Source organism: Podarcis raffonei, chromosome 2 (genome assembly GCF_027172205.1).
Source record: "Podarcis raffonei isolate rPodRaf1 chromosome 2, rPodRaf1.pri, whole genome shotgun sequence".
Classification (NCBI taxonomy): domain Eukaryota; kingdom Metazoa; phylum Chordata; class Lepidosauria; order Squamata; family Lacertidae; genus Podarcis; species Podarcis raffonei.
In genome coordinates, this window is record NC_070603.1 from 7692995 (window position 1) to 7716954 (window position 23960).

The 23960-nt window shown below is 45.9% G+C and overlaps 1 protein-coding gene across 1 annotated transcript in view; it reads right to left on the bottom strand.

Annotated features, from left to right (window-relative positions):
- SLC4A8 (solute carrier family 4 member 8) overlaps positions 1–12846 on the bottom strand; it is a 93397-nt gene extending 80551 nt beyond the window's left edge. Inside the window, exon 1 of the mRNA XM_053372325.1 lies at positions 12706–12846. Within this exon, the coding sequence (XP_053228300.1) occupies positions 12706–12750 (45 nt within the window). The 5' untranslated portion in view covers positions 12751–12846. The remainder of the gene's footprint in view (positions 1–12705) is intronic.
- Between the last annotated feature and the right edge of the window lie 11114 nt (positions 12847–23960).

The following is a 23960-nucleotide window of genomic DNA, read 5'->3' on the forward strand; positions in this document are numbered from 1 at the left end:
AAAGTATGGGATTGTATAAACATGACTGTGCGGGGGGGGGGGAGAATCAGAGGGAAATATTCTTTGGATTTACATACCTGTGGGAATGTTAAGGAAGGTAGGAGAGGATTTATTGTTTTGATAGTATCCCTCCTCACTCACGCTAGTGAGTAAACAACAGAGCACAGTCCCTTTGCAACTTATTGGAAGCAAGTTGATGATTCTTTAGAACCCTTTAATTAAACAATCTAGTCTGGTTGTCCAGTCTGGATTGTTCCTGGTATGTTTCCCCTTTATTTCCTTCTTAAAATAATAATAATAACACAACACAGTCTTCTTTAAAAGTATGAACAATGTTTTACTCACATTCAGTTCACAGCAGTCATCTGAAGGCAGGCTTTGTTTTGTAGTTACAGTGAAAAGAAGTCTGAGCTACATCTCAGACTTTCTGCTTGTGGGCTCCATCCTATGTGAGGAACATAGGGAAATACAGCCACATGCGCTTAAAGCACAGTTACAGTCAGGAATGATAGATATATGCCTAATTCAAACTTCTTTGAGTCATGCCCCAATATTTCTGTGAAGAATACACCTCAGTAAGTATTCCTGCTTACCCAGGGCAAGTGTCTGATTGGGGCCATTTACAGCAAAGACATATGGCTGCATATGGTGCCAGAACGTACACTAAATGGTGAATCAGCCATTAGCCATCAATTTTCGCCAGCCCCAGATTATATTTCACCACCTACTGGATCTGTATCATTGGAGGTAATGAGGATACATAATAAGTATGATTAATTACTGGGAAGAGCAGGTCCATCTCCCTTTCTCCTCTGCTCAATCTGCAACCTTGAATTAGCTCCACTCAACAGCTGTGCTTCTCAAAAAGATCAGGGGTGGGTGGGAATAGGGCTGCCAACTGATGAACTGGAGAAACTGTTCTGCTCTTGTGCCTTTTAACAGCAGCTTGATCTGCAGACATCAGCAGATTCATTATATTATGAAGCTTTTAGGGCACAGAAGTCAGCATCATCACCACCAGTTAATTACTGCAAGGGGTATCAAAGGCAACTGTTGGGATGAAAGAGCATCAGTGCAGTGGCCAATTCAAAGAGCAATGCAAATAGAGATGTGTGAATCCACAGGGAGATTAGATGCAGGGTCTATAACATGGGTAGGCAAACTAAGGCCCAGGGGCCGAATCCGGCCCAATCACCTTTTAAATCCGGCCCGTGGATGGTCCGAGAATCAGCGTGTTTTTACATGAGTAGAATGTGCCCTTTTATTTAAAATGCATCTCTGGGTTATTTGTAGGGCCTGCCTGGTGTTTTTGCATGAGTAGAATGTCTGCTTTTATTTAAAATGCATCTCTGGGTTATTTGTGGGGCATAGGAATTCTTTCATTTCCCTCCCCGCAAAATATGGTCTGGCCCCCCACAAGGTCTGAGGGACAGTGGACCAGCCCCCTGCTGAAAAAGTTTGCTGACCTTTGGTCTATAACATGATATTAAATGCCCTCTGCATCTTTAAAGATGGTCATGGGAGAACCATAGCAAAGTAAAGGTAAAGGGACCCCTGACCATTAGGTCCAGTCGTGGCCGACTCTGGGGTTGCGGCGCTCATCTCGCTTTAATGGCCGAGGGAGATGGCGTACAGCTTCTGGGTCATGTGGCCAGCATGACTAAGCTGCTTCTGGCAAACCAGAGCAGCGCACGGAAACGCCGTTTACCTTCCCACCAGAGTGGTACCTATTTATCTACTTGCACTTTGATGTGCTTTCAAACTGCTAGGTTGGCAGGAGCTGGAACAGAGCACTGGGAGCTCACCCTGTCGCGAGGATTCGAACCACTGACCTTCTGATCAGCAAGTCCTAGGCTCTGTGGTTTAACCCACAGCGCCACCCATGTCCCCTATAGCAAAGTACAGTATGTTTAAATGAGGAGGATGCATCAGCAACAACAGCAATGTTTGGGAAGGAGGTGGTTGTCTCCCTAGCACAAGTTAGGAGGAGTCACTTAAGAGTGTGGTAGTACAATTTCAATCCAGACTCACAATTTCCAGAAGAAAAATGCAAGCCAGTACATACCCTGCATGGCAAAGAACCGAGGGAATTCAGGTACAAATATATATGAAAGACAACGATCTAGAAAAAATAAATAATGGAAATAATGTATAGCAGATTACAGAGAAGCCCTATGGTCCGATTTTAGCTTGGATTTGATGAAATGAAAGTTTATTCCAAGATGGTACATTTCATTTGTTTTTATATAGATTTTTCAGTCTCAAGCCTTAAAATTTGCCATTCTGAAGTAGACTCTCACACTGGAAAGTCAACTTTCAAATTTCAATTTTAAGAACCACATAAGACACATGCATTTATTATACTGCATTAAGAGGACATTTGCCCCATTTTGTAGCTATGGAACAATCAACCACAGCAATAAGCAACCGAGTCAGTGAATCCACAGCGGGAAAATCTTAAGTAAAATTAGCAGGTGGAAACAGAACATCATCAAATGCTTTCCTCTTCCTACCGCCTACAGCATCTCCCCTCTGCACGCACTTATAATTACAAAGCAATGTGATAGCATTTCTCCAACACAGATCTAAAACCCCCCTCCCCAACTCTCACTTAATAAAATAAGTGCTGACTCAGCCCCCATTACTCCACCACTAGTTTTTTCCCCTTTCCTTCTAGTAACCTTTCAAAAACATGTTCCCTTTTTTCACAGTTCTCCACCACCAGCACATCTTGCTATAGTCAGACCCACTAAACCAGGGGTGTCAAACTCAAATTCATCGGGGGCCGAATCAGCAGTTTGGTCACCCTCAAAGGGCCGGTTGTATCTGTAGGACTATGGCATGCGCGCAATATAAAAACAAGTAGAGGTTTCCTGAATGCATGTAAAGTGGAGGTTTCCTGTATAGAACGGCCGGCGCCGCTAGAGGGCAGACGTTCTCTGGCTTGTAGGCTGCCGCACATGCGCTGAAGAGGCGGCTTTCTTGTGTCAAAAAAAAAAAGCGAGAATAAAAGGTGAAGGCTGGCAGCCGGCGGCAGCTACACGGGCCACATGACGAGGTCTGGCGGGCCGGATTCGGCCCGCGGGCCTTGTGTTTGACACCCGTGCACTAAACTCTTCCTGCCTCTTCTCCACTTTGTATCAAAATGCAGTGCAGAGATCTGTATTCTAAATCTTGGACCATGAGAAGAAAAATATACCTCAGCATATATGTGGAACGCCCTGTGGAACGCCCTCCCATCAGATGTCAAGGAAATAAACAACTATCTGACTTTTAGAAAACATCCGAAGGCAACCCTGTTTAGGGAAGCTTTTAATGACAGATGTTTTAATGTATTTTTAATATTTTGTGGAAAGCTGCCCAGAGTGACTGGGGAAACCCAGCAAGATGGGTGGGATATAATTAATTTTAGTAGTAGTAGTAGTAGTAGTACTAGAATGTGCACTACTCAATGATTATAATCTCCAGGTCTTTAGGAGTGAGTTGCCTCCAAGCACATGCTTAGCCCAGTGATAACGTTCTGTCCATTCCCTAACAGGACAGCCCTGGTTTCCTCTCAACCTACCAATGATTGCCATATTGTTGTTGTTTTTTAGTCGTTTAGTCGTGTCCGACTCTTCGTGACCCCATGGACCAGAGCACGGCAGGCACTCCTGTCTTCCACTGCCTCCCGCAGTTTGGTCAAACTCACGCTGGTAGCTTCGAGAACACTGTCCAACCATCTCGTCCTCTGTCGTCCCCTTCTCCTTGTGCCCTCCATCTTTCCCAACATCAGGGTCTTTCCCAGGGAGTCTTCTCTTCTCATGAGGTGGCCAAAGTACTGGAGCCTCAGCTTCAGGATCTGTCCTTCCAGTGAGCACTCAGGGCTGATTTCCTTCAGAATGGACAGGTTTGATCTTCTTGCAGTCCATGGGACTCTCAAGAGTCTCCTCCAGCACCAGAATTCAAAAGCATCAATTTTGCCATATATTGCCATATATGTTGCCATATATATTTCCATATATGTATATTGTGGCATGTGTTATTAGTGTTATTCTTACAATGTATCTTATTCATGTTCTTAGCTGCTCCAGAATTCAGATCTGGAAGGATGGGATACAAGAGGAATAATTATAATAATACCTCAGCTTCTCTGTTCTAGCAGGTGATTCACGAAATAAAGGTGCCACTGTTCCCCTCTCCTTTCTAAAAAAATAAATGAGTACAGTGGGTGGGGAATGCACTTTTTTCCTTTGTCTGATGCAGTTTATCAATAAATTAATGGCATGGTTGCTGAGCTGATCCAAGTCCTTCCCCTCCAAAAACACCTGCTCTTAGGCCAGTTATGCATTGCCAAAAAAGAGAAAGGTGAAAAACATTGACCAAAAAAAGGAGGAGGAGGACAAAAGAGAACACGTATTTGCATAAAGTGTACCTATGCAAAATGTAGAAATAATGACTATATTTTAAATGGAAATACAATACGTCTCATCATAGTGTGGAAGACCTTGGCTAGGTGACCTATGCTCCTGCTCAGTCTGCTGTCCAGGTGCTAACTGTTGATGTGCAACTGCAAAGCCACCCTGCTCTCCCTTCTTATGGTATCTGCAAATCAGACTTGGACCGGACAGTCCTTCAGAGAGAGCACTCTTTCAAAGAGACGACATAAAGTAGGGCACATGGCCACCCTAGGCCAGACAGAGCACAACAAGCATTTCCTGGTTCCTGGGAAAACTTAGCAGTTGCATTGGTACCTAAATTACCTTGGGAAGCTGGTGGAGGAGGGACTCCAATCTGGCACTGAGCACTGAGCATTGAGTGCTTAAAAGCCCTGTTGGCTCAGAACTCTTAAAAATAAAAAAAACAGTACACACAAAAACCCAATTGGCATGCACACAGCTATTGTTGAAAGCAAAGGCTGTATTTTCATCCTCAGTAAAGGCAGTGGTGACAATCAGCGGGTCTAATTCAGTACAAAGGGCCACTATAAATATTTAAAGTCTCAAAAAGAATATTTGGATTGTATACTCAGAATGCTGTCCAAGGAGGTGGAGACACTGCTTAATTTTTAAATGATTAAGTTCCAGTGCACAGATCTACAGTGGGGAAAAGAAGCTCCGTGGAATGCTCTTTAATTCTGCAATTGCAGGGAAAGACAACATTACTCAATGATGGGAGACAATGGCACACTGTACATGCTATAGTCTTCATTCTAGTATTTGAAACTGCAAAAAAAAGGCTCAGGAATGCACCTACTACATGCATATATTCATCTGTAAATTAAAATAACTACTCATGTTTTCATTTATTATTTGACGCTTGCCTTTAAAACAGCTCAGTTGGTTAAAATTGTTTCCTGGAGTAGAGGAAATGCTTCGTTAAAGGACAGCATTTACACAGCATTTACAACACAGCATTTACAACAGATTTTCCTCCTGCTAACTACAGTGGATTGGAGCTATAGGGAGAATTGTACAAGGAGAATTCTAAGGTAATAAAAAACAGAGGCTCATATCCCCTTTGAGTTGTTTCCTATTCCAAAACATGCTGCAAAAGGAAGAAGGAAGAAGTGTTTGGATTTGATATCCCGCTTTATCACTGCCCTAAGGAGTCTCAAAGCGGCTAACATTCCCCTTTTCCTTCCTCCCCCACAACAAACACTCTATGAGGTGAGTGGGATGGAGAGACTTCAAAGAAGTGTGACAAGCCCAAGGTCACCCAGCAGCTGCATGTGGAGGAGCCGAGACGCGAACCTGGTTCACTGGATTAGAAGACTACCGTTCTTAACCACTACACCACACTGGCTCCACACTGACAATATTAAAACACAAAAAAAATACCATACAAACAAAACAAGTAAGGTAAAGATAAAAGGACCCCTGACCATTAGGTCCAGTCGTGGCCGACTCTGGGGTTGTGACGCTCATCTCGCTTTATTGGCTGAGGGAGCCGGCGTACATGTGGCCAGCATGACTAAGCCGCTTCTGGCAAACCAGAGCAGCACACAGAAGCGCTGTTTACCTTCCCGCCGGAGCGGTACCTATTTATCTACTTGCACTTTGACGTGCTTTCGAACTGCTAGGTTGGCAGGAGCAGGGACCGAGCAACGGGAGGTCACTCACGTCGCAGGGATTCAAACCGCCGACCTTCTGATCGGCAAATCCTAGGCTCTGTGGTTTAACCCACAGCGCCACCCGAGTCCCTGTTAAACAAAACATACATACAAGCAAAACAAACCAATAGTCCCCATACACACAGTTTAAAAGGCCATAGATCAGGCTTCCTCAACCTCGGTCCTCCAGATGTTTTGAGACTGCAATTCCCATCATCCCTGACCACTGGTTCTGCTAGCTAGGGATCATGGGAGTTGTAGGCCAAAAACATCTGGAGGGCCGAGGTTGAGGAAGCCTGCCATGGATTGTTTAACCAGCCAAAGCCCTGGTTCTAGAGAAACCCTTTCGCCAGGCACTTAAATGTAGCAAAGGCACAAGGCGAGCCACATTGGGGAGAACATTCCACAAGCGGGGAGCCACTGAAGAAAAGACCCATTCTCATATTGCTACCTTTCAGACCTCTCGTGGAAGAGGCACACAAAGAAAGGCCTCAGGTGATGATTGCAAAGTCCAGGTTGGTTCATATGGAGAGAGGCAGTTCTTGAGGTCCTGAGCTATTTAAAGCTTTATAGGTCAAAATCAGCACTTTGAAATTAATCAGCAGCGGGTGCAGCAACCTGGCCTCTGAATTCTGAACCCCTGAAGTTTCTGAACCATCTTCAGAGGCAGCCCCACACATAACGTGTTGCAGTAATCTAATCTAGAGGTTACCAGAGCATAGACAACAGTAGTTAGGCTATCCCTGTGCAGACAGCGGTACAGCTGGGCCACCAGCCAAAGCTGATGGAAGGCACTCTGCGCCACTGAGGCCACCTAAGCCTCAAGCAACAGCAAAGGATCCAGAAATATTCCCACACTGTTTACCCACTCCTTCAGAGGGCGTGTAATCCCATCAAGGACAGGCAACATCCCAGCCATCTGGTTTAGGAAACCCATCTGTGTCAGTCAGATGGATGGCATATAAATAATAAATTGTTATATTATTGTAATCATCAGCATATTTGCTAACAACGTACTCCAAAGCTTCAGATGACACCGCTCAGGGTTTCATGTAAATGTTACACAGCATGGGGAATAAAATTGAGCCCTGAGGAACCCCACATTAAAGGCTCCAGAGAGCCAAAGAGCACTTCTCAAGCATCCAAGTTGGAATGGAACCACCACAAAGTGCTGCCATCCACCTTTAACTCAGGCAATCGCTCCACAAGGATATCATGTCTGATGGTATTGAAAGCCACTAGGAGGTCAAGGAGAATTAACAAGGACACCTTTCCCCTGTTCATTCTTCTGACAGAGGTAACCATATTGGATGATCAAAGCAGTTTCTACGCCAAAACTGGGCCCAACCCCCAATTAAAACGGATCGTGAAAATCAGTTCCTTCCAAGAGCACCTGGATCTGGTCCAGGACCACCCACTGAAGAACCTTGTCCAAGAAGAGGAGATTGGCAACTGACCAGGCATTATTTACATTCTATGGATCCAGGGAGGGTTTGTTGAGGAGTGGTTTCACCACTGCCTCCTTCAAGCAGGGACCACCCCCTCTCTCAATGAGGCATTAATCACCTCCTTGGCCCAGCCAGCTGTCCCCTTCCTGTTAGGTTTTATCAGCCAAGAGGGGCAATGGTCCAGAGCAGAAGCTGATCCAAGCACCTTGTCCACATCCTCAAATAAAACTTATCCAACATAACAAGACTAGACAGTGCTCTGAACACCTCCCAACACTTTTATCCTCAAGATTGCTTTGCAAACAAGTCACAGAGAGCTGCCACTGGTTCTAGCACTTCATTTGAGCCAGACTGTAAAAGGCCCCATACTACACGGGAAAGCTCTGCTACGCAGCTCAATGAGGATGCAATGAAGGCAGCAAAATATACCTTCTTTGCTACCTTCACTACCGCTAGGTAGGCTCAATAAGAACCTCAGCAGTGTTTGATTGCAAATAAAAGTTGGCTTTCTCTGTGAGAGCTTATAAGCAACACCCACAAGTGCACTGGCAGCCACTAACTGGTGCTGTTGTGCTGCAAAGGTTTCAGTGATGCTATTTATGGTTGCAGAACCTGTGAGAATTCTGGCGTCTCGAAAAAGCAGTTGAGGTCTACGGAATCCATAAAGCTGATGGGCTGCTTCAACTCATAACAGCTTTGGAAGAATGAGATATTAGGACGTTTCCACCATCATTTTCCCTGCCTGCCATCACTCCCTTCTCTTCCCATATCCCACTGTTGCCTTTCCTGAGAATTTGTTTGCTCCTACTCTGAGGCTGAATCTGCTTTGATTTCTTCTCTCACTACAGCTGAAAGAGCTAGTTCAATCCATCTATTTTTCATAATAATCATGGTGGATTTGTGCTGACCTGGGTGGTAACTGTGGTTCAGCATGACCTTGGACAGGGTCATTACATTCCCCCTCATCATCTCTTCCAGATAACTGTGGGCATAATAATCTTACAATATTTGGGGCTTCTTAATGGGGGGGGTGTCAGTGAGCAAGGAGGGACATAATAGAAGTGTATGAAATTGCACACTGGGTAAAGACAGTGGAGAGATAGAAGCTTTTCTTCCTTTTGTAGAACCCAGGGACCTCGAGTGGTGCTTGGGTTTCAGACTTCCCTTCTGCCTTGCACTCAGCCTGTAAGGTAAAGGTAACCCTAACCATTAGGTCCAGTCGTGGCCAAATCTGGGGTTGCGGCGCTCATCTCGTTCATCTCACGGGAGCTCACCCCGTCGCGGGGATTCGAACTGCCGACCTTCTGATTGGCAAGTCCTTGGCTCTGTGGTTTAACCCACAGCGCCACCCGCGTCCACTTAGTCTGTAGTTTGGTGCAAAATGCTTGTCTCCACCTAGTCAGGCATTCTGAACAACCGGGACCAGGCCAACGCTTCTAGGAAACCGACAAGGAGGACATGAGGCCAGTTGTTGTTTTGTTCTCTGGTGTAGTGCCTCTGAATATGGGGGTTCAGTTTAGTCATCATGCCTAAAATGGGTTCCCATGGGCAGCCCCTTCATCTGCCCCACCTGCAATAAAACACGTCTCTCCTGTACTGGTCTCTACAGCCACAGCAGGCGCTGTAACTCTCATACTGTTTGACTTCACCCAGAAAGGTGCATTGTGTCCTGAGACAGATGGATGCCAATCTGCCTGGGATAGAGCAGTTAGGTGGGACTAAAGGGAGCGTGAGAGAAGCAGTTTGGCTGGGAAGGGGATGGCTGTAGCCTCTGGCTGTCTCTCAGCTTAGCTTGCCCCCACCTCTAAAGTGAGAACTACAGTCTCCTGACGTGTTTGCTGTTTTTAAGTACTATAAATCACACATTTCACTGTGCCGCACTGTAAGGGTTGAAGCTCAGTGGTACAGTACTTGCTTTGCACTCAGAAAAGGTCATCAGCACTTGGTCCCTAACATGATTGGGCTGCAAAGAAAATGTAGAGAGGTGTCCCTCTGTGTAGACTGCACTGAGCTAGATGGAGCAGTGGTCTGACTTGGCAGTGTCCTGTGTCCCTAATTAATAATATTAAACGGTAATATTGAGACATGTTACAAAACTCCACTCATCACATCTTTGATAGTGAATGTGGTATGTAATGCTATAGCCCTAAAACCAACAACAGAGATTATTCTGGATGGAGTATCTGACTCTCTGCTACACTATTGCTGCTACACATGAATTCTGGCAATGCATGAGAAAAAACCAGAGAAACTTTCTGGCCAATATATGCTTACATTCACTTTATAAACCAGTTTAAGCATAAGCAGGTCTAAAGCTTACGTATGACAATCCCTTTTGTCTGTGAACCTAAGTAGAATGACAAAAACTTTTGTTTGACAAAAGAACTTTCACACAGACCTAGCATAGTGGCAACAAAGGATAAAAACAGCACCTGTATGTCAAATCCAAAGCATTTTATCGTGTAGGAACCTTCGCCTGCTTCATTTGTTCATTGGAGCAAGCTATGCTTTCCCCGGAAATGGCAACTTTGTCGGTTTCTCCCAGGAACCGGGAAGAGGGTCATGAAGGAAATCTGTGCTGGTGACATTGAAAAGGGTCACACAGTTCTGTAAGGGGAGGAGAACTTTAAAGGGAGTGTGGGACAGTATCTGATTTGCATGCAGAAGGTCCCAGGTTTAATCCGGTATGGTTGGGAGTGTCTCCTGTCTGAAAATCCTGGACAGTCACTGCCAGTCAGTGTAAATCATACTGAGCAAGAGGTACCAGCGGTCTGACTCAGTACAGTAGTACCTCGGGTTACGAACTTAATTCATTCCGGAGGTCTGTTCTTAACCCAAAACCATTCTTATCCTGAGGTGCACTTTCGCTAATGGGGTCTCCTGCTGCTGCCCCGCCACCGCCCCACGATTTCTGTTCTCATCCTGGGGCAAAGTTATTAACCCGAGGTACTACTTCTGGGTTAGCGCGTTTGTAACCCAAAGTGTTCATAACCCAAAGCCTTTGTAACCCAAGGTACCACTGTACGAGGCAGCTTCCTATATTTTCTGAATGTGAAGGAATCAATCCCCAAATTTATATAACTCTTGTGGGGTACAGGTAGAGGGCTTAGAATCATAGAATTGTAGAGTTGGAAGGGACCCCAAGGGTCATCTAGTCCAACTATGATTTAGAATGGAGGAGGGGCACTGAATTTTCACTTTGCACAAGGCACCACTGAAATCTGAGACCCCAAGATCTGCCACTGCTTGTGGGAGTCCATTCCACTGTCACAAAGTTCTTTCCGATGTTTAGTCGGATTCTCCTTTCTTTTAACTTGAATCCATTGGTTCGGATCCTACCCTCCGGAGCAGGAGAAAAGTGCCTTAAGTGAGACCTAAGAGGCTTAGCTAAGAAACCTCCAGCTCCTCAGCCCTTCTGTCTTTGAGTAACCTAAGCAGTCTGCTGGGCGCAGACCCTGCAAGAAAGGATGAGTGGGGAACCTGTGGCCCTTTGGATGCTGTTGGATTCCAGCTCCCATCAGTCCAACATGCGATTAGCCACCATTGCAATGAAAGAACAATAATACTGGTCTACCTGATGGCCATGGGACACGGGTGGTGCTGTGGGTTAAACCACAGAGCCTAGGACTTGCCGATCAGAAGGTCGGCGGTTCAAATCCCTGCAGCGGGGTGAGCTCCTGTTGCTCAGTCCCTGCTCCTGCCAACCTAGCAGTTCGAAAGCACGTCAAAGTGCAAGTGGATAAATAAGTACAGCTCCAGCGGGAAGGTAAACGGTGTTTCCATGCGCTGACCTGGTTCGCAGAAGCGACTTAGTCATGCTGGCCACATGACCCGGAAGCTGTACGCTGGCTCCCTCGGCCAGGAAAGCAAGATGAGCGCCACAACCCCAGAGTCAGCCACAACTGGACCTAATGGTCAGGGGTCCCTTTACCTTTACCTTTACCTGATGGCCAACCTGGAGGAACTGTTGTAAAGTTTACTGAAGTAATGTTTATGCAATACTTTGAGTGTTAGGAAAGTACTATTCAAATGCTATTTTTACCGACTGCAGAACAAAAAGCTGGGTTGAAATGTGGGGGGATTAACACAGCACAAATGTTGCAATATTAGGCTGGTGTGTCAAAGCAGTGGTAAACCCACAATCCAGCACAATAGCTCTTGACTTTTCATTCTTCTACTGACTGCAAACCCTTCAGTTCCTTTTGGAGCCCGTTTGTGCTGCCAAAGCTCATCCCCAAGAGTCTGGGTTGGCAGAAATAACAACTGTGCAAAGGCATGTTCAGCACAGACACCCAACAGGTAAATAAATCCCAGCGAATGAGTGTGCTTGTGTGTGTGAATTGAAAAAGAGGCTATATGTAGACAGACTGATCGATCACCGACAAAATCAGCCTGGATGAAACCGTTTGGTGTTGCAAAGGGGATTTTAGCCAGTCATCCCCCACCTTAGAAAAGAGTGTCCCGCACTTTGGAGACGAAGAAGGGTTCACCTCTGTCTCTGGAAGCGATTGGTGAGCTTAAGAAAAGCAGAAACCTTCCAGTAATGCTTATTGTGTGTGTGTACACACACGCGCGCACACAAAAGGCAGAGACAGCGAGAGCGCAGAAGATGACGCTAGCCCCGATCCCTGGATATTTTGGATCCAATAGATCGCCTGACGTCGCGAGTCTCTCCAAGAGCTCGCCTGCTCCCCGTGCAAAACAGGTATCCTCGGAACTGTTTTTCGGCTCGAAAGAACCGGCGGCCCCCATTCCCCGTTAGAGCAAGATCCGAGGTTGAGGTGCCCAGTTCCTGGAATAAAGCAGGGTGTGTGTGTGTGCGCGCGCGCGTGTGCGCGTTTTCCTTCGGGAGGAAGCCGGGGCAGCTTCCCCTTCGCATCCATGCCTCGCATTCATCCCGCCGGTCCGTCCCCCTCTCCCCGGATCGGGCCCGCAGCCGCGCGCCCCATCCCTTCCCTTCCTCTCCCGGTCTTCTCAGCGAGGCGCACGGCTCTGCCGCAGTGAGCTGCCTCCTTCTCCCCGGAGCGGGCTGCACCAAGCGCGGAGCCCCAGCCAGCATCCTCCAGCCTCGCCCCCGCCCGGGGCGCACGGGAAGGTGACATTGCGGCAGCAGCGCCAGGAGACGCCCCTTCCCCCGAGGAGACCCTCGCCTGCCTGCCGCCTTACCTGGTACCTGAGCAGGCAGTCGGGCTCGTTGCTGTCGGCGGGCATGGCTGGCTGGAGCCGGGCGAGCAGGTGGCCGGAGCTGCTTCGGAGCGGGGGCCCCGTCGAGCGGCGCGCAGCACGGAGTGGGCTTCGCCCTGCGCGGCTCCCAGCGACTCCCCGGAGGAGCCCAGTCACGGGCGCCTGCTGCCCGCCGCGCACCGCACCATCCCCTCCGGCCGCGGCAAGCAGCCAATCCCAAGCCAGGGATTTTAGCCGCGGGGGGGGGGGGGTAGAGAGGGGTGGGTGGCTTTTTTGGGGGGACGGGGTTTGGGGGTGGGCAGAGAAAAAGGGCGGGGGGGCGTTCGCAGCAGCGGAGAGTCCGGGGAGACGCAAGCGAGGCGGGCGGGGGGGGGGCGGAATGGGGAGGGGGCGCGAGAGAGTGGGAGGGGAAACGGGGGAGGGGGAGCGGGGAGGAGGAGGAGCAGGGGGGAGGGGCGCGAGGCAGGTGATGGCCAGGGCCGGATTTAGGTTTGATGCGGCCCTAAGCTACTGAAGGTAATGGGACCCTTTATATGTCCAGCTGTCCTTTGTCAACAACAAATTGTGGCTGGTTTTTTGTGTGTTGAATATATGCTATATATGATGATTTATGGCTCTAAATAGGTATCTAAAGCCATTTGCACGTCACCAAATATGTATTTTATCGAAGTAATTGTTGAACTGAAATACAATTAAGAAGAAGTGTATTAATAGTGAAATACAATGAAGAAGAAGCATATTAAGAGTGAAATAATTATTAAGCTCTAACTTAAAATGATTTTTATTCATAACAAACTTAATAATGCAAACACATTGGCATTTGGCAAGAACAAAAGTTCCTTTAGAGACACAATTCACAAAGACTCGTAATCTAGTCTCCAGAAACTTGCTATAAGATGAAATAATAATAGCAAACCAGTGATATTTTAGGGAGCAGGCTAGCAGGCGGGGCCCATTACTTACACATCATAGGAGCCTACACAACACAAAACACTGTTGTTGTATGTAGGTTTTATTTGTTTTTGATCTTATATTTTAGAAATGTACATCCTGCTTTTTTTCCTTTTGGGGGGGGCACTCTCTTGGGGCCCTAAGCTATAGCTTGTTTAGCTTGTACATAAATCCAGCACTGGTGATGGCGGAGAGGAAAAGGCGGGAACAAGTGAAGAAGAAGAAGAGTTTGGATTTGGTATCCCGCTTTATCACCACCCGAAGGAGTCTCAAAGCGTCTAACATTCTCCTTTCCCTTCCTCCCCCACAACAAACACTCTGTGAGGTGAGTGGGGCTGAGAGACTTCAGAGAAGTGCGACTAGCCCAAGGTCACCCAGCAGCTGCATGTGAAGGAGCAGGGAAACGAACCCGGTTCACCAGTCTACCGCTCTTAACCACTACACCACACTGGCTCTCTAGGGAGGGACAAGGCTCCCTGAAGGGTGGGATCCAAGGAATGTGATGGGGCCAAAGCAGGAGGTTGGAACAGGCGGAGGCTGAGAGGAAGTGAGGCTCAACTGACAGGTGGCCACGAAGGCAGAAGAGGAAGCTTTCTTTCTTTCTTTCAATCATGTTTTATTTGTTTTACATAAAATTATAAACAATAACTGCAACCATTTCAAAACAGAAAAACAAAAAAGGTTCTCTCAAACCTTCAGACCTCCTTCCCTCCCTCTCTGCATTCCGATTCTAAAGATTTTTTCTTTCCCCTGAATACTTTACCGTTATCCATCTATTATATAACCATATATAACCAAAGTTCATTTCACTTTACAAGTGTCATTGCATCCCTGCCAATGATTTTAATTCTCTACAGTGGTCTTTTAAGTATGTTATAAAGTTATTCCAGTCTTTTAAAAATACTTGGTCTTCCTGGTGTCTGATATTTCCCGTCAGTCTTGCCATTTCTGCATCTTCCATCAACTTGGTCTGCCGCTCTTCTCTGGTGTTCTTCTTTCCATCTCTGGGCTGGAAGCTAGAAAATGCCATCGTTGCATACATAACAGTCTTTTATTTTCTTTTGGTAGTTCCTCTCCTATTATACCTAACAGAAAAGCCTCTGGTTTTTTAACAAAAGTTTTTTTGAACATTTTCTTTATCTCATTATATATCATTTCCCAGAAAGCTTTTGCCACTCCACAAGACCACCCAGTGGCGTAGCGTGGGTTGTCAGCACCCGGGGCAAGGCAAGTAATTTGCGCCCCCTAACCCGTGGATTTGCGCACCCTAACCCTAACCCCCAGATGTTGCGCCCGGTGCGGCCGGCCCCCCCTGCACCCCCCACGCTACGCCACTGGGACCACCACATATGATAAAATGTACCCTCTTTTCTTTTACATTTTCCAGGACAAATTTGAGCTGGTTCCATACATTTTCGCAATCTTAAATGTAAAGGTAAAGAGACCCCTGACCATTAGGTCCAGTCGTGACTGACTCTGGGGTTGTGGCGCTCATCTCGCTTTATTGGCCGAGGGAGCCGGCATACAGCTTCCGGGTCATGACTAAGCCACTTCTGGCCAACCAGAGCAGTGCACGGAAACGCCGTTTACCTTCCCGCCAGAGCGGTACCTATTTATCTACTTGCACTTGATGTGCTTTCGAACTGCTAGGTTGGCAGGAGTTGGGACCGAGCAACGGGAGCTCACCCCGTTGCGGGGATTCGAACCGCCGACCTTCCGATCGGCAAGTCCTAGACTCTGTGGTTTAACCCACAGCGCCACCACTGTCCCTTTTGCAATCTTACTCGGTGTTAAATACCAACGGTACGTCATTTTCATATAATTTTCTTTCAACAAACAGCAAGCCGTAAACTTCAAATCCTCTTTCCATAGCTTTTCCCATGATAGAAGTTGTATATCATAACCAAAGTCTCTTACCCAGTGTATCATCACTGATTTCACTGGCAGAAGAGAAACCTTTCGTGGTCATTCCTTGAGTTGCCTGGGGCAAGATCAAGCGACTAAGAAATTTAATAAATAATAATACTAACACAAGAAGCTCGCCAGGGGTACCAACTTGAATAAAATATAGGGGGGCCCGCAGGTAAGCCCCTCCCCACATAACTGATCACATGATGTGGACATGCACAACATTGGAATGGCAATGCCCATCAGCTTTGGGAATCCCGCAAATATTTTATTGGGTGAGGCAAAGACCCCTCAGCCCCTAGGAGTTTGCTCCTATGAAGTCCACAACTTACACAGGGATTACGTTCAGGGGTGCTTTCTGGGGATACTTAAGGGTACCCATTACCGGCATATCTCTCTTTTTTTCAATATTTTAAGTGTGGCACTTGTTGTAACAATTTCATGGTGGTACTGGCACCTTTTTTTATTTAAAAAAATAAAAGCAGTGATTGCGCCTAAAGCCAAAATCACGAACAGTCAAAAACTCATTGGGTTCAATGGCACGTGGGATTGCCAACGTCATTTTTCCCAGGACCCCACCCTCTTACTGCCCCTGTTTGTTTATTTATTTATCTTTGCCATGCGCATAAAGCTGAATGCGCACAAGTTAAATGCACATACAGTGGTACCTCGGGTTACATACTCTTCAGGTTAAGTACGCTTCAGGTTGCAGACTCTGCTAATCCAGAAATATTACCTCGGATTAAGAACTTTGCTTCAGGATGAGAACAGAAATCACACGGCCCCATTAGCTAAAGTGGTGCTTCAGATTAAGAACAGTTTCAGGTTAAGAACGGACCTCCAGGACGAATTAAGTTCTTAACCCAACTGTATAAGTGGCGGGCTCACTGTACGGCCTTTCTTCGAAATTCATATTTCTCCTAATCTCGCAATGGCATTCTCAAGCCAAGAAATGCATGCCAAAAATGCATATGCCAAGGATGAAGTATGCATAGAAATGTAACAGTGGGGTCCCACTGGTGTAATGAGACTTTTGTTTCCTGGCCTCCCCCCAAATCTGCTCTTGGGAATTCCCCCAGGGCTGATCTTAAGGGCACTTGGGGATGGGTGGCGGGGACAGGAGTGGAAGAGGATGTTCCTTGTTAGATACACAGCCTCAGTATCACAGAATAATGTGGTTGTCTGAATCCACCCTTCCTTTATGATGCATGAAAATGCAGAGAATCCAACAACAAAATCCATAGGTGATCAAACAGAAATGGCTCCGACTGTGTGCACGTGTCTGGCAAACAGAATTTTTCACTCATTGCGACTAAATTCACTGATAAACAGACTATAGCTTTGCACTTAACCTACTCTTCTGTGCACCCTTTGGAGAGCATGTTTTATCACAAAAGAATTACTAACAGGAAGCAGCATGGGAGAGAATCAGTAAGAGGAAACCTAGCTGTAATATGTTTCGCTATATGTTCTAGCAGGGCATATAAATAATGTGCCAAGGGAGATAGTTGTTTTCTGTAGGAGGATGTTTTCTGCTTTAGAATATTATGCCAAGGTAAGCCACTGTAGTGTAGACAAATGCACAAATGACCAAAATCAAGAAAGACGCAGAAGAGGAAATAGTTGTTGGGTTGCTTTTGAGGATTTTGCCATTCGGTAATGCGGGTGACATCACCATGCCGACAAAGGTCCGTATAGTTAAAGCTTTTCCCAGTAGTGATGTATGGAAGTGAGAGCTGGACCATAAAGAAGACTGATCGCCAAAGAATTGATGCTTTTGAATTATGGTGCTGGAGGAGACTCTAGAGAGTCCCATAGACTGCAAGAAGATCAAACCTCTCCATTCTGAAGGAAATCAGCCCAGAGTGCTCACTGGAAGGACAGACCCTGAAGCTGAGGCTCCAGTACTTTGGCCACCTCATGAGAAGAGAAGACTCCCTGGAAAAGACCCTGATGTTGGGAAAGATGGAGGGCACAAGGAGAAGGGGATGACGGAGGACAAGATGGTTGGACAGTGTTCTTGAAGCTACCAGCATGAGTTTGACCAAACTGCGGGAGGCAGTGGAAGACAGGAGTGCCTGGCGTGCTCTGGTCCATGGGGTCACGAAGAGTGGGACATGACTAAACGACTAAACAACAATGCGGGTGAATAAAGAGAGACCCTACACATGTATAACAAGGCAGAGGGCATTCGCGAATCTGCCAGACCTGCCAAGGGATTCTGATAAGTTATTGTGCCATTTTCCTTGGAATTCCACAATTTTAATCACCATTCTTGGTGCTTGTAACACCATCGCTCCATACATCATCAGTGTAGTTTGTGTATCTGAAGATGTTGTTGGACTCCAACCCAGGATGCCAACTTGGACAAAAAAATAGGGGGGGGCCACATAAGCCCTGCCACGCATAATTGATCACATGGCATGCCGCACGCACACCATTTGAAAGGCAATGCTCATCAACTTTCAGGGGGGTTCAGCCCCCTCAAATATTTTGTGGGGGGACCCTAGAGTTGGCTCCTATGAATCTGACTCCCTCAGCCCCAACCAGCAATGCCAGTCAAGCATGATGGGAATTGTAGTAGTCCACAGGTTCTTCACCCCTGATGTATAGTGAATAGGAATAATAAACAAACACACACAAACCCTTCTATGACACCATAACCCTATTTATAATACAGGAAAATTCATTAGCAGTAGGTTTGGGACTGACAGAGGGAAATATACATCTTAGTTATACACGTACAGTTTGTTGTTGTTTAGTTGTTTAGTACTGTCCGACTCTTCATGACCCCTTGGACCAGAGCACGCCAGGCACTCCTGTCTTCCACTGCCTCCCAGTTTGGTCAAACTCATGCTGGTAACTTCGAGAACACTATCCAACCATCTCATTCTCTGTCATCCCCTTCTCCTTGTGCCCTCCATCTTTCCCAACATCAGTGTGATGGCCTGGGAATCCGATTCAGAGGCTGAACCGGAGGAATCCCAGCCTGCACAGGAGTCCCCGCCTCCAGGGCCGGCTGAACTGGGACAGGGCCTTGATTCTGAAGCGCCTGCACCTGTGCCGGATCCTCAGGAGCAAGCACCAGGTGAATCCACTCTGGCTCCGGAGGTGGTTGAGGACTCAGTGCCTACAGGTGAGTCTCCCCCTGGGTCCAGTAACCCTTCAGCCTTTCCTGAACTGCAGAGGCTCAGGGCAGAGAGGCGAAGGGAACTGGTTTCTCCCAGGAGGAGTGCTCACCTTAAGGCCAGGAGAGGCTGGTCTCCTGGGGGCCGGGACCGCCCCTGGCCTCAGAGAAGATAAAGGCCAGTCAGCCCGGTCCCAGGTTGCGGGAGCAACGTCATTGATGAGCTATTTCGGCCAGCATCCAGTCCTGTTCCCCCAGAGTTCCTGTCCTTGCCCGGCTTCTCGCTGTGGACCCTGCTTTGCCCGAGGAGGACTGTCTGGCGACCCTCAACTCAGGTCCTGGACCTCGCCCCATGGTAACCTCCCCCCTGGGCCAGCACAATCAGGGTCTTTTCCAGGGAGTCTTCTCTTCTCATGAGGTGGCCAAAGTATTGGAGCCTCAGCTTCAGAATCTGTCCTTCCAGTGAGCACTCAGGACTGATTTCCTTCAGAATGGCTAGGTTTGATCTTCTTGCAGTCCATGCAAGAGTCCAGTCAAGAGTCTCCTCCAGCACCATAATTCAAAAGCATCAATTCTTTGGCGATCAGCCTTCTTTATGGTCCAGCTCCCACTTCCATACATCACTACTGGGAAAACCATAGCTTTAACTATATGGACCTTTGTCAGCAAGGTGATGTCTCTGCTTTTTAAGATGCTGTCTAGGTTTGTCATTGCTTTTCTCCCAAGAAGCAAGGTGTCTTTTAATTTTGTGACTACACGTACAGTTAATTTACTGCAAATTTAGCAGATTTGTGGAACATACACCTGCCAGCATTTGTTAGCCATGAGAGTTAAATTGAGCCTCCATGTTCCGCTGCAGTCCACCTCTGAATACAGGTTGCTGGGGCAGATAAAATGGGAGGGGTGTTGCCTTCATAGCCTTCTTTTAGAATTCCTAGAGGCATCTGCTTAGAAACACAGACCAGATGGATTATTGGACTGTATTCAACCAAGTTAGAGTAGACCCATTGAAATTAATGGGCCAAAGTTAGCAATGTTCATTGATTTCAGTGGGTCTGTTCTGAGTTGGTCTAACTTTGAATCGGTATGGTTTAAAAGTACTCTTCTGACAATGACCCTATAAATAATAATCGATCCAATGTCTTTTTTTAAAAAAACTGCTGACATATACTTTGAGCATTGTACTGTATGTCTTTTTTCATTTCGGTCTGTAGGTATTCAGGGATGCTTGCAGATTACTACACAAATGGGACGAGAATTGATTGAAAAATGTGATTTCAGTCATATCAGGCTTTTTATACATCAAGCGCTGCAGATGGGGCTTTGTGTCTGTCATTCTTCAGTGCCTAAAATGAACATCAGTCAAACACGTCCTCACTCCAAGGTGACAACTACAGTGATTTCAGTGAACCGAAACTAGAAAGCAATAATGAGACACCGCCTACTCTTGGGCCTTGGTTTAAGACAAATTTCCTTGCCTTAAGGTTGTTTAAGGGAAAAAGGAACACTTGAGGCAACAATTTGAAGGTTTTCTTCCAGCATTGATGGCCTCATCAGAGGTGACTAATGTTCCCTGTATGACATTTTAGTGTTGAGTTTCCAACAAAGCTAATTCTAAAAGGAAGAACAAGCATATGTGGTATTTAAAGATTTTGTCTGTGCGCATGCACAGCGGGAGATGTTCCAAAATGCCTCGGTGACTCAGGTGTGATGGCCAGAAATATCAGAAACCAACATATCTAGGCTTGCAAAAAGCACTTTAGTAATATGGCAACAAGATCAAGTAGACCCCAGTTAAGTCATCATTTTTTTAAAAAAGAAGGCTGCCATTAATGTGAAAATAACTATGATTTAATATGAAAATATGTTCATGTTTAGAACTCCACTACAGACCAACAATGCCATATAAAGTAGGGTTCCCATATTTCAAAAAGTTACGGCCAGGCAGGACACCCCAAAAGTTGTTGAGCTTTTTTTTAAGGAAACCACCAAAATGGTTGAGTTTTTTGTAGACAAAACAAAAACAATTTTTCAATTAGGCCTTGCCTAAGATCCAGGGCAAAGCACCGCCTTTGGGAAATTTTCCCTAGACATCAATTCCACCTTTGAAATCCCAGTAACCTATGACAACCCTAATATAAAGTGTCTGGAACTTTGAATCCTTGTAGGGAGCAACCAGGGGACGCGGGTGGCGCTGTGGGTAAAACCTCAGTGCCTAGGACTTGCCGATCGTATGGTCGGCGGTTCGAATCCCCGCGGCGGGGTGAGCTCCCGTCTTTCGGTCCCAGCTCCTGCTCACCTAGCAGTTCAAAAGCACCCTTAAGTGCAAGTAGATAAATAGGTACCGCTTTATAGCGGGAAGGTAAACGGCGTTTCCGTGTGCTGCGCTGGTGCCGGTTCGCTAGAGCAGCTTCGAAATGCTGGCCACGTGACCCGGAAGTGTCTGCGGACAGCGCTGGCTCCCGGCCTCTTAAGTGAGATGAGCGCACAACCCTAGAGTCGGACACGACTGGCCCGTACGGGCAGGGGTATCTTTACCTTTACCTTTAGGGAGCAACCACCCTTTTGATTTTAAATCCAACCCACCTTCCCAGTTTAATCCCTTTCTTCAGAATAGACACCTGGTCTGAATTAGTTAACTGTTTTGTCATGGAAGTTCAAATCTTTTAGGAACATTGAGCCATTTTAAAAAGTAATTTCTAGTTGTCTGTCTTGACCACTTCACTTACAGCAGAGATATACCAATTGCTATTGGTTCAAACTACTAAACTCAGTCTTGGCAAAGAGGCCATATTTTGTTGGTCTGATTCCCATAAATATATGTAGTACAGTCACAACGTTTTTTTTCTCCTTTGGGAATCACATGATCTGAAACCCTAGACTACTCCACAAGAAAAGGAGGATTTGAACTAACCTAGGAGCTAGGATCATGCTTTTGCTGTTACTGTTGGTTGGATCCGATATTACTGGAACTCTTTCAGTTTTTTTGAGGAATTATGGGAGCCTGCTGCTGCCCTCTCCTGGACCAATGCGTTGTGATGCTCTCAATTTTTTTGCCTCTTGGTAACAGAAGCTTACCAAAATGCTTCAATGGTGCTTTGGATGAAATATGAGAAGGACAAGTTATATAGACTTTCAATGGCACATCTTTGTGGGTTTTTTGTGTATATTACTGAGGTATTTTTTTTTAATTGTTGTTGCTGTTGGTGTTTGTACTGCTAGTTAGCCTGAACTCAGGTCTGTACCTCGGGGGACTCTGCCCAGGCATCCAAATTGGGTCTCATCTTTTTTTACTGCAATGCAAAATGTATTTCAAGACCCAACATCCAAGGAGCAAGGTGTGGTAGTTTTAGCCACTGCCAAATCGGTGGGGTCGGTTGTGAAAAGTGGTCTGCATAAAACCACCAAGCAAACCACCGCATGGAGAGTGAAGATTTGAACCTGGGTTTCAAGCAAGACCAATAATCTGATCACTGCAACATATTTAGGTTTGATGAGGCCCTAAGCTACTGAAGGTAATGGGACCCTCTATATGTTCAGCCGTCCTTTGTCAACAACAAATTGTCACTTTTTTTGTGTTGAATATATGCTATATGGTAATTTATGGACCTAATAGGTATCTAAAGCCATTTGCACGTAACCAAATATGTATTTTATCAAAGTAATTGTTGAACTGAAATTAAGAAAAAGTATATTAATAGTGAAATAATTATTAAGCTCTAACTTAAAAGGATTTTTTATTAAGAACAAACTTAATAATGCAAACACATTGGCATTTGGCAATAACAAAAGTACCTTTAGAAACACACTTTACAAAGACTCATAATCTAGTCTCCAAAAACTTGCTATAACATGAAATAATAATAAGTGAATGTAGGCACCCTATATATAGAAATGGGCAAACCAGTGATATTTTAGGGAGCAGGCTAGCAGTCCCATTACTTGCATTACTTGCATCACAGCAGCCTACCCAACACAAAATAGTGTTGCTATATGTAGGTTTTGTTTTATTTGTTTTTTGTCTTATATTTGGGAAATGTACATCCAGGTTTTTTCTTCCTTTAATTTTTGGGGGGCCCCTAAGAGAGTGGGGCCCTAAGATATAGATCAGGGGTCAGCAAAATTTTTCAGCTGTGCCTCAGACCTTGTGGGGGGCCAGACTATATTTTGGGGGGAGGGAAATGAACAAATTCCTATGCCCCACAAATAACCCAGAGATGCATTTTAAATAAAAGGACACAATCTACTCATGTAAAAACACACAGATTCCTGGACCATCCACAGGCCAGATTTAGAAGGCGATTGGGCCAGATCCGGCCCCCGGGCCTTAGTTTGCCTACCCATGCTATACAGTGGTACCACAGGTTAAGTACTTAATTCGTTCTGGAGGTCCGTTCTTAACCTGAAACTGTTCTTAACCTGAAGCACCACTTTAGCTAATGGGACCTCCTGCTGCCGCTGTGCCGCCAGAGCCCGATTTCTGTTCTCATCCTGAAGCAAAGTTCTTAACCTGAAGCACTATTTCTGGGTTAGCGGAGTCTGTAACCTGAAGCGTATGTAACCTGAAGCGTATGTAACCTGAGGTACCACTGTAGATTGTTTAGCTTATACGTAAATCTGGCACTGGCAAGTGGAGCCAGGCTGCTTGTTTGATTAGGGAGGTTTGCAGGCCAATGCACCTGCGGCTCCTCTGGATTGCCATACAGATGAAACAATATCGCCTCCAAGATATGTAAGCTGTTGTGTGGATCCAATCTGTTCTCAGGAAACAAGCACAGCAGGGAGGGACGGGGGCTAACAGCTTGTCACATTTTGAATTTGGGAAGAAAGCACCTTCCATCTGAGAAGACAAGACTTATCTCTGCTTAGGAATCAAGAAAATGAGGTCATTCTAATTAAAGGCCTGAAGAGGAGCCAATAAATGTAGACACATGGATTTTGAATGAAGATTAATAATAACAGTAATAATATTCTAATTATTGCATCCAAATTCCCCCAAATCCAACAGGCAAATATCCTGTGCAATCTGTTCAATTTGCACAATTCTGTAAGCACTGCATAAACACTGAATAGTGATGTAATTCTTGATGCAAAATGGATTACTTACTAGCTAACTGGATATTTATATTATTAGGTGTGCTTACCTATTTGAAAAAAAATAGATACAGTGGTACCTCGGGTTACAGATGCTTCAGGTTACAGACTCCGCTAACCCAGAAATAGTACCTCAGGTTAAGAACTTTGCTTCAGG